Source organism: Ascaphus truei, chromosome 4, assembly GCF_040206685.1.
Source record: "Ascaphus truei isolate aAscTru1 chromosome 4, aAscTru1.hap1, whole genome shotgun sequence".
Classification (NCBI taxonomy): domain Eukaryota; kingdom Metazoa; phylum Chordata; class Amphibia; order Anura; family Ascaphidae; genus Ascaphus; species Ascaphus truei.
Window position 1 is genome coordinate 374,588,298 of NC_134486.1, and position 16,751 is coordinate 374,605,048.

General features: G+C 39.0%; 1 protein-coding gene across 1 annotated transcript; it reads right to left on the reverse strand.

Moving 5' to 3' along the window:
* Positions 1-2,065: 2,065 nt before the first annotated feature.
* On the reverse strand, positions 2,066-5,301 carry LOC142492424 (uncharacterized). The gene is made up of 3 exons (XM_075595065.1): positions 4,898-5,301; positions 3,427-3,504; positions 2,066-3,063 (listed from the first exon to the last, which is right to left on the reverse strand). The coding sequence occupies exons 1-3, from the start codon at positions 5,172-5,174 to the stop codon at positions 2,066-2,068; spliced, it is 1,353 nt and encodes a 450-aa protein (XP_075451180.1). The 5' UTR covers positions 5,175-5,301.
* Between the last annotated feature and the right edge of the window lie 11,450 nt (positions 5,302-16,751).

Consider the following 16,751-nt stretch of genomic DNA (forward strand, 5'->3'; position numbering starts at 1 on the left):
GTTCATTTCTTCCGGTTCCCATTCCAATGCATTTTCAGCTGAAAGGCTTGGTACATAATCATAGTACTTTTGTTCTTGTACAATGTGGGTTTCAGGAATGGAGGCTGCAGATATTGCAGCACGTATCGATTCAAACGGATCAGTAGTAGCGGATACATTGCTATTGCCATTAGGAATAAATATGCCTTTCACGACAATATAAGTGCCGTCTTTCAGGATAAATTGTTTTTCCGGGGCAATCTTCCAGAAACCATAGGTGTGTTGTAGCTTATCCTGGTCACGTTCAAAAAAGTCATTACTTGATAAAGTGAATCTTATTGAGGAATTAAAATTCCGTGCATGCTTACGGTCTTGGTAATAAGGATATTTTGCTCGAATGAAATCATCGATTTGGCGTGTGCTTGCTTTCTGTCCGCGACTGTTCAAGATGGCTTCACAGATCATGTACTTATACCCTAAAAGGGGATTAATATTGTTAACGAATTCATCAGCCATGTCTGAGTAGCACAAAAGCTGTGTTCAGGTCTGTGTTATTTGCTCATCAAAATGAATGTGCTGAATGGCTAACAAACTCCTGTTTTTCCTTGTCAAGGTCAACAAAAGTAACTACTTTGACTCCTTATTTCAAACGCCAATTGGATTTGTTTGTCTAATTGGGTTAACAGTTGTGGTTCGTGATATGGGACTGTGGGAGAAACATTTCTCCTTCTTTTATCTCGTTTGTGAAAAACATCCCTAGACTGTGAATGCGTTCACATAGTGTTTTTTTGAAAACTAACAAAGACCAGTGTGTGAAAATATTTCTTAGCCAGGCATATCAGTAAAAACACACCTGCAAAAAGAAATGTTTTTTCCCCGCTTACATTTCTGTGTGTATGTGAAAGTCTGGTTAACTCCCTGTCTGCATGAGTTTAAATACGTGTGTATATATATATATATATATATATATATATATATATATATATATATATATATAAATATATCTCTTATAAAAATATATATATATTTATATATAATATTTTATTTTTTTTTATATTGCAGGAGTACACACAACATTGATGGCATTAAGTATACCTTGTATGAAACCTATTTAAATGGTGAGAAACATGATTGAATTAAGTAATAAACATTTGTTTAAGCACAATACTGTTAGAGTCTCATACTTAGGATATTTCTCAAACATTAGGCCTGTATTATTAAAATAGTGTTTTCACAAGGAAGCATGAAGTGTATTAGTTTGTGTATACCAGTTTATATAGTACTATATATATATATATATATATATATATATATATATATATATATATATATGTATATGTATATGTATATATATATGTATATATATATATATATATATATACATATATACATATATATACATATATATACATATATATATATATATATATATATATATATATATATATATATATATATATATATATATATATATATATATATATATATATATATATATACATATATATATATATATATATATACACATATACACATATACATATATATATATACACACTCACACACTCAGACTCACACTCACTCAGTGTGTGTGTGTGTGTGTGTGTATATATATTATTATACATTCTGAGATGTTATAGAAACGAACACACAACTGATTAAAGGACAAAATTACAATGGCCAAGCAAGGCAAAGGTAAGTAATAATTTACACATAATCCTGCTGTACACGTACAAGAAAGATGTTTGCACTTACTTAGGTGTTTTAATAATTGCATGTGACTAATATGCATATGCAATTCTTACATCAATTAACACACCCAAATGCAATGTTTTGCTGCAAAGTCAATGGCAGCTTCTCTAAACTTAGCAACTGGCTCCTGGTGGACCATTACTGAACAGACGATTACAACATAAATATTTATAACACAATTAATTATGAGTGTTAACATTTCCAAAACTTCACGTGTACAAGAACATAGTTGAAAGTTTGGAAACAACACAGTCTTCAGCATACATACAATAGTAATTAGATAATCTGAAGTCAACAAAACAAGGCCAAAGACATATTTTCTGAATTATAACATTTATTTTTTTTGTTCCTTTTGCGAGCGAGTAACAGGCCTGCTTGTTGTCTCTTGAATTTTCCTTTTTCTTTTGCCACCAACTTTAGGCACAACAGAGCCACTTTGAGTGGCCTCTGGCACTTCACGGGCAGGGCTTGTGGCCAGTGACTGTTCACCTACGGGGCTTGTGGCCAGTGACTCACCTACAGGGCTTGTGGCCAGTGACTCACCTACAGGGCTTTTGGGCAGTGATTCACCTACAGGGCTTTTGGGCAGCGACTCACCTACAGGGCTTTTGGGCAGCGATTCACCTACAGGGCTTTTGGGCAGCGACTCACCTACAGGGCTTTTGGGTAGTGACTGTTCACGGACAGGGCTTGTGCCCAGTGACACATGTGAGCAAGTTGGTAGACACTGCACAAGTGATGGTTGGTCTGTTTCATGTGTGTCTTGTTTTGTTTTTGTCGCCTCCTTTGTAGGTGTCTGCTGCTGAATTTGTACAGATGGCAGCGGTAGGATGTCATCAGGAACCTGCACAGCAATGTCTGCTACTTGACCGGTAACATTTGGGCCTGGTGAATGAATATCAGATGAATGTGGTGAAAACTGACCTGCATGAACAGATCCTGGCTGGGAGGTGTTGAATTGTGGTACATTAGTCATTCTCCAGTAATTAGCTTGTGTTTGCTGAACAACTAATGCTTCGAATGAGGTGTTGATTTTTTGCAACTGTTTAGGCACTTCAATGAAGACTCTGTGGAGATGTGCCAATTGTGATACTGTTTCTTCCTGCAGTCCAATCATCCTTTCCAGCACTGTCATCATGTCTGAATGGCGACGATTTTCTGCGTCCACTATTTTTCCCTCTGAAGCTACAATTGCATCGTATGTGGAAGTTGATGGACGATTTGGCGGTACAACAGTTTCTATTGGCACCTCTTCATGGTCACATGATTGTATTTCAGTCTCTTCTGTGGCGTCATCCTCATCATACTCATCATCCTCATCACCATGATGTTCTAAAAAGAAATGTACACATTATTAAATGGCATGTTAATGTATGCTGTGTTACTATGTAATTGTACTGTGTCCTAAGTAACACCTAACATGTTAGCATACGTTTTATAACCTCATTAAAAACTACCTTGACTTACGAATAATGTTTGGACTCAGTATGAAATATGAATGAATGAAAAGTTGCTCTAAACTCAGAAGTCCTACATGATAATTAACATCACTAACACAATACATGTTGCCTTACACTTAATTTTCACTGACACTAAGTAATCCTATTTAAAGAAGATGTGCAAAACAAATAATGCACATGACAACATAACATATAGAAGAGCACATATTATATGGCCAGCAAATGATACACTCACCTTCTAGTAGTGTTGAGCTGGCTGACCCAGGTGAAGACACTTGTTCCATCTCAGGTGACACATGTCCTCCAGGGGCAACTATATATAACAATAACATTAGTTTTACATTTACATGTGTAAATATTGAACAAACAGTTATTGTATGTTCTGTATTTATGAGTATCTAACAGCATCATTTCCTTAACCCAAAATGTGTGTGTGAAAGTGAACATAAATAGTTGTAATAACAATGTACATGCCTGTGTACTTAGAACTTTTGAGTTCCCTAACATACAACATACTATGGTTCTGCAGTAATGCGTGAGGAAAAATACATTAAATTTGTACCTAAAAATCATATGTTGTGTAGTGATATCAGTATCATAATGTACATAACTATCATGAGATGACCATTCACAATGGTTATCATGAAGGTGGTCATATTGCAAAAAGTGTTGTTTTTGGTAGAGGATATGTGTGGTACATTAATCGAAGATGTGGCACACCTGAATGTGGCTGTGACTCAACAAGACAACACATGCAGTGTGTGATAATGTGTCTTTCATAGTAGTTCAACTATAGATATGAGTGAACTAATGTGTGACGTACGCTTTGATAAGTAATGAGTTGTTGGGGCATTTAGTAGCTAGAGTTAAGCTTTCAAATGAGTGTGATTAACTTCAGTTGTGCTATTCAGGTTGTAAGAAAGGTATTCCCTTCCCCAAAAAGCCTAATCAGCCACACCTTTCAATGACTTGAAACAGGTGCAAATGGTGTGAACTAAGTTGACCGTGAAATGAGGCTGTAATTAGTGTGTGTGCTGAACCCCACCCCCTCTGTTGAAGTGTATGCTGTGATGAGATATTAATTGCAGCTGCTTTAACACAATGGTAGATGAGCTAAGTAGTCATCTGCAGTGTTTAAGTTATGAAAACAATGACATAACATATGATACGTGTGCCTCATTATGCTGTCTGTATATGACATAAAGCAAAAATGGACCTTTTCATAACCAACTATAGATGTGTTAGTGCCAGTGATGTTTGTAGGCCGTTACATGCAATTTCTTTGATGCATGCTTAAAATAGGCAGTAATGTCATGTTTGTCGGAGTAAAATCAATAAAATACACAATAATATGATACATATTTCTGTTCTGTACCTGTAGCTACTAATAATTTCTCATGAACATGTGTTACACATGTGTACTACCCTGTTGTTCCCCATCTTCGCCCACCATCAATTGCTTCCACTGCAGCTATGCATTTTGGGAATTCACATGTAAATGAGCACGCAATGGCACGTGCTATATTAGTTACTGCTTTTAGTAGGACTACTACATATATGTCTATTTTGAGATATATATATACAGAATCAGACATATACATATATAGATGCAGGTATGCTTATATTGTGAAGACAGTATAAAAAGCAGTGTAAATATGCAAAATAACTGTAAGCAACGACACGCCTAGTACAGTAATATTTATCACCTGCTGGAAATTGTGACGGATAAATTCCAATGTCACGGTCACCAGCCAAGCCTTCCACGACGACGGTAAGTAATTTTGGCCGAAGCAGCTCCTCCAATGGAGTCAATATGAGACGTTGTGGTGTGGGCCCACCTCCAGTGCCAGTAGCATGCACGCGTTGGTCTTGTATTTTCTTTTTCAATTTGGACCTAATATCATCAAATCTTTTCCGACAATGATACTTGTCCCTGACACTATTCCCACAGGCATTGACACCAATGACTATTGTGTCCCACATTTCTTTTTTGCTTGCTGCACTTGTCCGCCCTTGAAAAACATATAAAAGATATGAGGTAAATTAATAATAATATAAGCACCAGTTTCCTACACTGCTAGCTGTTCCAAGAGATAGCAAACATGCTGTTTTATGTGTAATATGTGCAGCACATGAGCATTCACTACTAAACCTATACATGTAAGCAAGGTTGCATTCATATTGTATGCAGTTCTGGCAAATTGACCGCCTGTGTTTATTTGTCCTTGTAAGGCATGATAAAAAGCTGTGTTTCCACACTAATGAACATAGAAAGATATTGTGTACCCATATTTGCATATGAACAAAACTCAGATGACCTAGGATCACATGTATTTGAATAATAAATGTAAAGTTACACTTACCTACTAAATGTCCATAGAGACTGTCATAGTGCTCCAGAATGCCAGTGACAAGAGCCCTATTTTCCTGGTCATTGAAGCGAGGATTACGTGGCTTCTCCACACGTTTTTTCCGAGCAGGTTTAGGGTCAGAGCTTGGCTGGTGCTGACTGGACTCTCCTTCTTCCAATGGAAGAGCCTCCAAAAGCTGGCCACCAGCAAGCACGCCACCACCAGACACCCCATCAGCAACTGCGCCACCAGCAGCACTCCCAGCACCAGCACTCCCACTCCTAGCACCAGCACTCACACTCCTAGCACCAGCACTCCCACTCCTAGCACCAGCACTCACACTCCTAGCACCAGCACTCACACTCCTAGCACCAGCACTCACACTCCTAGCACCAGCACTCACACTCCTAGCACCAGCACTCCCACTCCCAGCAACAGCACTCCCACTCCCAGCAACAGCACTCCCACTCCCAGCAACAGCACTCCCACTCCCAGCAACAGCACTCCCACTCCCAGCAACAGCACTCCCACTCCCAGCAACAGCACTCCCACTCCCAGCAACAGCACTCCCACTCCCAGCAACAGCACTCACACTCCCAGCAACAGCACTCCCACTCCCAGCAACAGCACTCCCACTCCCAGCAACACCACTCGGTGCACCAGCAACATCACTCCCCTGAACAGTACGTTCACTCCGACGCGTACTCCCACGAGTAGCACTCCCACTCCCACCAGCATCACTCTTCCCACGCTTTGCGGGCATACTTCCAGCACTCACAAAAAACAGACAAGAAATGTACAGGCAATCACACGACCCACTTCCACATATAAAACAAGACAAAGATGTAAACAAAACAACAAAGGACAAAGCTCACCCAATACACAACAAGTCTCTCAGTCAATATGCAAATCTTCAATCGTCCAGCTCTGTGCGTCTCTCTCTCTCTCTCACTCCCAACAACACAGAGAATGATTAGCAGTACACGTTGCCTTTAAATATGGCGCGCAATCAAAAACATGCTTGTTTCGCCTGATTCAGCAAGATTTGTGATTGTGCAACCTAACAGCACCCCGCCACGCACGCCGATACACCTGTGTGTTATCGGCTCATCATCGTGAGAGTGGGCGGATTTGTTTTCTGGTTGATTTTGAATGTATTCGGCACTTACTGCATACGGAGAGGGAAAAACGCCAATAACATGACTAATCGATAAGCTTGCCGATTTCACATAATCGTCGCTTACTGCATGAGGCCCAATATGTGTGTGTAGGTGAACGTGCTCATAAGTGCTATTTTTAATTGCTTTCTTCTACATGCAAACACCACATACAGTATTTAAAATGATTTCTCTTACTGCTTGGCATATGCTGAAAGCAAATCTTAATGTACTCTATGTGTTCGTCTCCTTAAATATTTTATTAAATACATTAATTTTTATATAAATAACCTGTTATCTTTTCAGTACATGTTTTCTCTCTCTATGGAAGATCAGGGATTGATATGTGTGTCTGAAATATATCATATTTTTTCAAAGACATTGAAAATGTCATCAGTAGATATGAGCTACAGTAGATATCCTCCTACTCATTCAAACTTTCATTCTTTGAGCAGCTGTTTAATTAAAGTTTCAAGGCAAGCATCTGTTTGGGGGAACTTATCTAAAACGGTCACAGGTTATGAATTGCACTTGTTAGTTTTAGGGAGTACTCTGCTGACTGACTTATTCTCTAATGATCAATTGCTTAAACATGTAGTTATCCTCAATACAGAAAGTAAATAGATAACTCACAGTTTTTATATAGCAGGTATTTTCCAAAAGAGAAAGCAACATTTCCTGGAATCGCGATGACACCCAAGAACGGGGTCACATTTAGCTGCAGCATGACCTCTTTGAAGAAGAGGAAAGCTGCGGCAGTGACATTTCTTTTTCTCGGGTGTAACGTAGCTTTGGGAACATTGAGTCGCACTTCATCTGTTCTTGATCAAATCACAGCATATTTCATAGTAAATTGTAGAATACTTATATTTTTTTTTTAAGTAGGATTGCAGCCTGATTTAAAATATTACTTTGCAAAGCATTCTGTGTCACTATTTAAAAAAAAATCCCTCATATTTTATGGATTTTTTTTCAATATTCCTACAAAAAAAGAGATTAGGGAGGGAACATTTTGAAAGGGGTGCAGAAAAGAATGGGGAAAGCAGTGGGGCAGGGATGGGGATACAAGGGTTCCAGCTCAGGTTTAGTGGAAGGTTGCATGTGGTAACAGGATTACACATCGGTAATAACAAGATTAAGCAAGGTCAACCCCAGAATGGAAGACTCAGGTTGCGCCTCACCGACACCAGTTTAGTAAGCTGACGACCCAGTGAGGAGTCCCAGAGTGATATAATAGGAAAGTTAATTAGACTTTCCCAGTGTGTATCGGAGGAGTATAAAAGTAGAACGTATCGCTATTTTAATCTTCTTCTTTTTTAAGTACAGTATACTGTATGTACCTTTGGTTTCTACCAACACCAGCACAAATATAGTTATATAGTTACATATAGATGAAGTGGAAAAAAGACATGCGTCCATCAAGTTCAACCTATGCTAAATTTAGATGACGGATACTTTATCCTATAGTATATCTATACTTATATTGATCCAAAGGAAGGCAAAAAATAACCCTACTTGCATATCATCCAATGATATCTCATAAAGGGAAAAATAAATTCCTTCCGGACTCCAACAATTGACAATCAGATTACTCCCTGGATCAATATCCTTCCCATGTTTACTTATTTGGTATATCCCTGTATACCTTTCCTTTCTAAAAAGATGTCCAACCTTTTTTTGAACAAATCTGTTGTATCTGCCATCACAGTATCCATGGGTAATGAATTCCACATTTTAACTGCCCTTACTGTAAAGAATCCTTTCCTTTGTTGCCGGTGAAATCTCTTTGACAAAGGAAATTTACGCCCGAAATGCGTCAGAGTTCTCCCATATACCCACCATGTTTTTGGATGTCCCTTATGTCAACCCTTAAATAAATTGTTTTTAATATATTTTGGAAGTGCTTTACTCAATTCCGGTATACTGTGCTCTACATTTCTCCACTGAGGATTACGCTATTGATATTCTCTTCATGCTGGAAGGACGCTTTGGAGCCAAACATCCATTCAATCAGTGAGTACTATTCGTTTTATGGAGTTTTTTTCTTTGTGCTATTAACACGATAATTATTATCATTACTCTAAGTAGTCTCTCCCATATGTGTGGTGGTTAAAAGATTAGAATAGCTTTACAGGCTATATCTTTCCCATTATATCATCAATCCCACTTAGAGGTTAACGCCCTGGTATGTGGCATATACTAAAATCTGAATAGCACTTTGGTATATACAGTACTGTGGATCATGTTTGCTTAAGGAATTCACTATAAACTCCAATCATCATGTTATGCTGTTTGGCTTAAATTACAGGACATTAAGATATAGATATGATCTACTGTATGATATCCTTTTTTAACGTTCTGTCGCACTGATATTGGGACTTTATTGTTCAATTTCTCTCTATCACATCCTGCAAAAGCCAATTTTCAGTGTGTGAATGGTGTTAATACACCTGTCTGTGAAATGTCTGTAATTTTAATGTATTATCGCTGTTCATTTAATGTAACATGTAATGTAATCATAACTCTGTGCCAATGGCATACTTTAAAATGAATGGTAACTCTCAATGTATTACTTCCTGGTAAAACATTTTATAAATAAATAAATACATTCGATCAAAAAATCAATTACCTTTTTTTTTCTGGAGCTGCTTCGAATTTCATGTTAAATTGAATTGAAGTAAGAGAAGACCATTTCATCCTTTATTCAAATTTTGTTTGCAAAATACATTTCCAAACCCGCCTCTGTGGAGTATATTACAAAGGGCCCTAAGAGCACATTGCTGACCACTGTGCTCAGTAAAGCTGAGCACTGGGTTGTAGGATCCAGACTACCATTTTTCCTCCACCCCACTGGTCCTTCCCTAAAATTACCTCAGTGGAATCAGCCCCTCAAACCTTTTACTCTTTATTAACTTGTTACGTCCCCACTGGCTTAGGTGAGGTACAGAGCCTTAGCCCAGTGATCATGCTGTTCATGGATGTGTCTAATATAAACTATATCAAGGGAAAATATTCACATTTTTATTCACATTTTTCACAGTGGGAGATCAAAGCAAACGCATATCCCTTATCATTTGGAAAGCTCATTAATGGGAGTTTATCAATGTTAAAGTCAGCAGGTTCATATTAAAGGAAAAAATACTTTTCCTTATCACTCTTTTTTGTCAGCAAAATGAGAAGAACACAGTACATTTGACATGTAAAGCATTTACTCATTCTTAATTGAATTGTAATATGAGCATCAGTGATTGATTTAACCTTAGTAACTAGCAGTATTGGAAAGCAATGTTAATGTAAGCACATTGGACATTTGAATGTACTGTAACTGATGTAAAACAATTCATGAATGATATGTAATTTATTCTGCAGGTGAATCTTTCAATTAAGAGTTTTAAGCAATATGTTAATCTCTCCAGAAGAAATACAGGTTTCAATAATTTGTTACTCAGGGCAATATGTGAGGTTAACGAGGGATGGGACAAGCAGTGAAGCAATAATGTATTTGAATCTAAAAATAAAATAAACATGGAAGTAGAAGAATGATTAGAATATATCTTTAACATTAGGGAATATAGGAAGCGGATATAAATGAAGATGGGACATCATAAACAATTACATTTGCTCAGAATAAATAGGCATCGAAGGTCCACAGATAAGTAACTGCAGTATACATCTGACCTCTTGAGTACCAGAGGGAGGATGGCCCAAGAGTGCCAACAATTCCCCCCACTCCTCAGAATGAGGAATCTTCCTCTTCTGTTTCTCAGCCAACTACATCACGTTCACAATCTCCCCAAGAACAATAAGATGAAAACCCATGACATAACTACTGTGTCATAGGTCCTTAAAGTGCCAAATTCCATGATGTGGTGGCTACTTCATGGGGCACTCAAATGTAAGTCTGTATACTAAGGAGCCTTTTTTTCTAAATAAAATATATAAGTTCACCTGTGATTCGTTAGGATCCAACGAGATCTGATTGATTATCCATTCAGAAATATTGTTTTGACATTTAATAAAGATGGGCACATTTATGGGTTTAAAATTTGAACTGTGTCATCTTCGATGTTTGTTTGGAAATTCAAGTTGAACTGCAGAAGAAATACTAGAATCTGAGTAAAATTTGAGCCAAAACCCAAGAAAGGATCATCTTCATTTTTTTTTGTTTTTTTTATAAACTGGTCAAATGTTTGTTTTTTAAAACATGCAAAATGTTGCCCGATTTTGCCCAATTTAGATTTTTTTTCCATACACTGGCGACACACTTTATTCGAGCTCGGCTAGTCCCACGAATTTGGGTATACTCGGGTGTATTGAGGTTTGTGACTGTTTTCTGCCCGAGTGCATTGCGTTATTTTCCAGGCAGGGATTGAAGCATTTTATTCCCGCTGGCTGCAATACTGCACAGTATATATATATATACTGCATTACAATTCATGAATTTATGCCATCTGGTAGACACGCGAAGCATTGCAGCCTATTAAATCCTAATCATTATCATTAATCAGCCGCCCGTCAGCCAGGCATGAACCATGGCTGGGAAGGCAAACGCAACGGGGCTTGTCAGAGGTGAGGAGCGGCGCATTCCAGGTATCTGCCAGGTACATACTGGGTATTTGCTCGAATAAAGTGTGTCGCAGCAGTACATTTTTAGAAATCCAAAACGAAAATAATATTTGTTGCCACATCTTGTCTACCCATTTTCTTATCTGCTGTAAAAACCTCAGACCTTATTGGAAAGTCTTGTTTCCCAACCATGCTTGAATTCCCTAAATATACAAATCTGTTGGAAGACTTTTCCATAAATCTACCACCCATTCTGCCACCCTTAGTCTGCCAAATTCCAGCTTCAGGGAATTAATTACCTCTTATTGTAGCACTCCTCTTTCTTTTGATTATGCTTCACTCTTGTACTTTCCTATTTAAAAGTTTCTATCTATCCTCTAAGCTGTACATATTAAGGTCCTGTAGTCTTTTCTGATAAGACTTATGCTGTAGATCATGCACCATATAAGTATTTTTTGCACAATCTCCAATTTATTTACGTCTTTCGGGAGGTATGAACTCCAGAATGAAACATATTACTCATTGGTGAGGTCTCGCCAATCCTTCTCTTTCTGCTGCCAATACCTCTCCCTATACAGCCTAACATCCTGCTGGCTTTCCGCATAGATTTGTTACCGTCCTTGCCTACTTTTAAGCCTGCTGAAATAATGACTCCCAGGTCCATTTTCTTCTATAGTAGTTGACATTATAGCGATATTAATTGTGTATTCAATTCTTGGATTATTGTAACCCAAGTGCATTATTTTCTCTTTCTGTCATCAAATTTTAGTTGCCACACTCTTGACCATTGCTCCAATCTATCTAAATCATTATTCATTTTGTTTACCCCCCTAGAGTGTTATACTTATACTGCATACTTTCCACACAAAACCATGTATAATGTCACTAATAAAGATACAGCTGCGCCAGCCTTTATTTTAAAACTTCTAAGGGGCGTAGCGGTTGCATCTTCTGAATTCTATGTGCAGTAAATTGGGTATCCCCGCATTCATGCCGCATTCGCTCCGCCCAGCACCCGCGGCTGATCCACAGTTGATCTGTTTAATTATAATGGTTCGGATTTAATTGGGGCAATTCTTCGCGTATCCACCAGGTGGCAGATATTCATGAATTCTAACGAATTCTAATGTGCTACAGTAATGTATCTACTTGCAAGTGTTTTAAAAAAACCACAGTGGTCCATTGTGAATTGACCTTGTTACTGAAGAAGTTACAATAATGTATCAATTTAGGCGTTTCATAATAAAAACTCAATGCACAGTATCTTTTTTACATAACTGTACTGCAATGAGTACACTGCAGTACGTGTGCAAAAAGCCAGACATAATACGCTTATTTAATATGGTCCGCAATTAATGAACCAGATGATAAGATGGCCACAGTTGGTCAAATTTATCAAAATTTTATCTCAAATTATGACTTTTACAAATTTTCACCAGATGCTCGTGTGTGGAAGCGTGCAACAAGGAAAAAGTTATGTATCGATCCGTGTTTTTCTCGGATTGCTCCTGCACATGGAGTTAGAGGAGAGAATTGGTGTGTGTTGCCAGATTTTTCCAGTATCTTTGAACATGGAGACTTCAAAAAGCGAAAGGCCATGGTAAAACCAACTAAGATTCGTCAGTCCCAGGCCAGCAATGGAACAGCGCCAGCGCCGCCAGCGCCAGCACCGGCTTACAATAACGGTCCGACCGTCAGTGAAAACCTGGTGACCGGCAACCCTTAATATCTGTCCCCGTCAGGATGCCTGCAGCCTGAGCAAGATTTCACGTACAGATACCAGCAAGCTTGCATGTACCAAAAAGATTTCCAGCTTCATCAGCTGTCAACTCCATGTGTAGCAGGCCCGCTATCACCTGTCAACTACGTGTATAATCAAGAATACGGGACTGGCAGTGGCTCGGCGCCAAACGATTGGCAAAGTCTATAATGAATGTAAAAGCCTGCAGTTCGAGCTGCCATATTTTATTCTTTTTTTAAAATATCAATACATTATGCACCCAGAACGGCGATTAGTTACTGCAGATCGGTCCGTTCTCCTGTAATCAATCGCTTTGCTTATGGTTATTTAGTTCTATTATTTTATTCACAATTCTAGAAAATGTAGTCCAGCAATATGATTGGCTGAGCAGCTTCTACAGTAGATACTGAACAATTGGTGGACAGCTAGGCGCATGTGAATACTGTATGTTTCATTGGAACCTTGTTGAAATGCATATGCGTGTCATCACATTTAGGCGCATGCGTGTATGTGAACAAGAGACCCCCCCCCCCGAGAAATTATTGTGGCCTTCTTGAGGGGAATAATTGATTTTGTGAAATTTTATACAGTACTTACTGTATGTTTTTGAGACACTGAAATTTTTATGAAAGGCTGCAGAATGCAACAATGAAACAATTTAAAAAATATTCTACTTTTTTTTTTAAAATGTTGGCGTTAAAACATTCTGTTATAAATTTTGAACAACAGAACAGCAAAAACGGAACCATATAATATACGGTACCAGTAATAATTTTATTTTTCCTCAGAAAAGAAACTTTGTTATCAAGCGGAGAACGGCAAATGGAGGGATTTTGATATAGATAATATGGCTTTTTTTGAAACGTTGCTTACGCATTGATGAATCTGATTTAAAAATCCAAGTACTGGAGGCAACAATTTAGTCACAGTGCAATTGTTATTGATTAGGATAGAATAGCTGTGAGCTTTATAGAAAACCTTAAACACTGTGCTGCTATTTTCATATGCAATACTTTTATTACAGTACATACTGTACTGTATAAGAAACCCCAAAAATAAAAATGTATAATCTTCTATTCTTTACAGTATGTATTTATTCTACAGTATATGTATTGTATATGTATTGGTTTAATACTGTTTTGATTTAATGCGCATGTGTACAGTATACTTTATGTCTCATGGAACCTTGTTGAAACGCATACAGTATGCGTGTCATCACATTTATGCGCATGCGTGTTTGTTGAACAAGAGGCACCACGTATCCCCCCCCGAGCCATTCATGAAAATTCTCTAAGCCTTTACTGTGTTTACTAACTCCTGCACACACTTTGACTGTAGCAGTTCCCCACCCCACCCCCAACCACCTCTCACGCAAAGTCTTACTAACAAGACAAGGGCAATGCAACCGCTTATCAACTCCCAACCCCCTCTAATTCTTGTAGCATTTTTGAGGGACTGACTGATTTTAATCAACCATTACTGACTGTATGTTTTTGAAACACTGTATTTTCTTATAAAGGTGACACAATGAAACAATTCTAAAAAATGAACTTTTTTTAATTTTTTGGAAGTAAAAATATTTTTTGATAACTTTTGAACAGACGAACAGACGAACAGACGAACAATCAAGCTGCGAAGTCGATCCCCACCATTCTGTCCTTCCATGGACGAGCCCTTGTATGCCTCATAATGCCATTTATTGAGTCTCTCACGATTCTCATAAAATGATCGGTTATTTTGAAATACCCTCAGTGGCTCCCTCAGTGGCTGGGGCAGGTCATGCAAGCTGATGTCGGGCACTGTTTCAATGCAAGCGTGTGTGGGTGTGACTCTGGGAGCAGGTGTGCTTCTGGGAGCGGGCGTGCTTCTGGCAGCGGGCGAGGGTAGGTGGTCTAGGAGGATGCTTTCCTCCTGTCGAACGAAGTTGCCTTATCGGTGTTGACATCTCCTGTCGTGGTCTTAACGGGGTTGTCATGTCATCCTCATCATACAAGTACACATATTCTTCAGACGGAGGGGGTGCGCTTGGTGATGGAATCATGCCACTCTCCTGCTCCTGTGTCTGACATACAGGGGCAGGAACTCCAAGCAAAGAATATATCCCCACTATGTCAGTCTCTATCTTCTCCATATGCCCATCCATCTGCTCCTTACGCCTATCCATCTTCTCCATCCGCCTATCCATATTAATCATGGTCTCTAAAAGAAGATCTATCTTTTGCACCATAGAGTTGTTAGGCATCTCGACACAACTTAACCCATTCAGCATGCGGGCGAACGAGCTGGATCTTCTGCAAGGAGTGATGTGGACATCTGAGTGGATGGGTGCTGGAGCAGGTGACCTGGGGGTTCCCGGGAGAGCAGCGTCGTGGATGGGTGCAGGTGACAGGCTCCAGCTACTGTGTAGATAGACTCCTATAAAGGAGTATGTGTTATTTTTATGATTTGTTTTGACTTAAAGGGTCTATATAATTTAACCCTGTAAATAGACCCTGTGTAGAGAAATACAATGTTTGTAGCCTTAATCTGGGACTAAAAGATACTGTGACTTGATACAGACATCACACTATATATATATATATATATATATATATATATATATATATATATACACTGGCGACACACTTTATTCGAGCTCGGCTAGTCCCACGAATACGGGTATACCCGGGTGTATTGAGGTTTGTGACTGTTTTCTGCCCGAGTGCATTGAGTTATTTTCCGGCAGGGATTGAAGCATTTTATTCCCGTTGGCTGCAATACTGCACAGTACATATATATATACTGCATTACAATTCATGAATTTATGCCATCTGGTAGACACGCGAAGCATTGCAGCCTATTAAATCCTAATCATTATCATTTAACAGATCAGCCGCCCATCAGCCAGGCATGAACCCAGGCTGGGAAGGCAAATGCAACGGGGCTTGTCAGAGGTGAGGAGCGGCGCATTCCAGGTATCTGCCAGGTACATACCGGGTATTTGCTCGAATAAAGTGTGTCGGTGCAGTATGTGGAGGGTTTTTGTCACTTTTTTTACTCACCATAACTTAACTCAGTATTATGGTTTAGCCTATCCCATAGCCTCTCTTGCATTCCCAGTAAAACCAACCCCACACTGATGAGACCCATCAAGGTCGAAACAGCTGTCTGTGGGTGGTTTTCTGGGTATGCACCTTAACCCTGGCTGTGCTCAAAGCTGTGACCATGCAGCAAGCTTAAGACTATAGGGAACCATGTTAAAAATGGTTATTGAGGCAAAAAGTGACACTGTGTGCTCATTTGCATGTCATTTCCCAGAATCCCTTGCTGCAGTGGAAGTGCTGTATGCTGGGTGATAATGGGGAAAGGCGGGGTTGCAGACCTGCCTAAGACATGCAGATGAGCATACAGCTATATTTGCATATTTGCTTTCCTGTGGAGGGTTTTTGTCACTTTTTTTACTCACCATAACTTAACTCAGTATTATGGTTTAGCCAATCCCATAGCCTCTCTTGCATTCCCAGTAAAACCAACCCCACACTGATGAGACCCATCAAGGTCGAAACAGCTGTCTGTGGGTGGTTTTCTGGGTATGCACCTTAACCCTGGCTGTGCTCAAAGCTGTGACCATGCAGCAAGCTTAAGCCTATAGGGAACCATGTTAAAAATGGTTATTGAGGCAAAAAGTGACACTGTGTGCTCATTTGCATGTCATTTCCCAGAATCCCTTGCTGCAGTGGAAGTGCTGTATGCTGGGTGATAATGG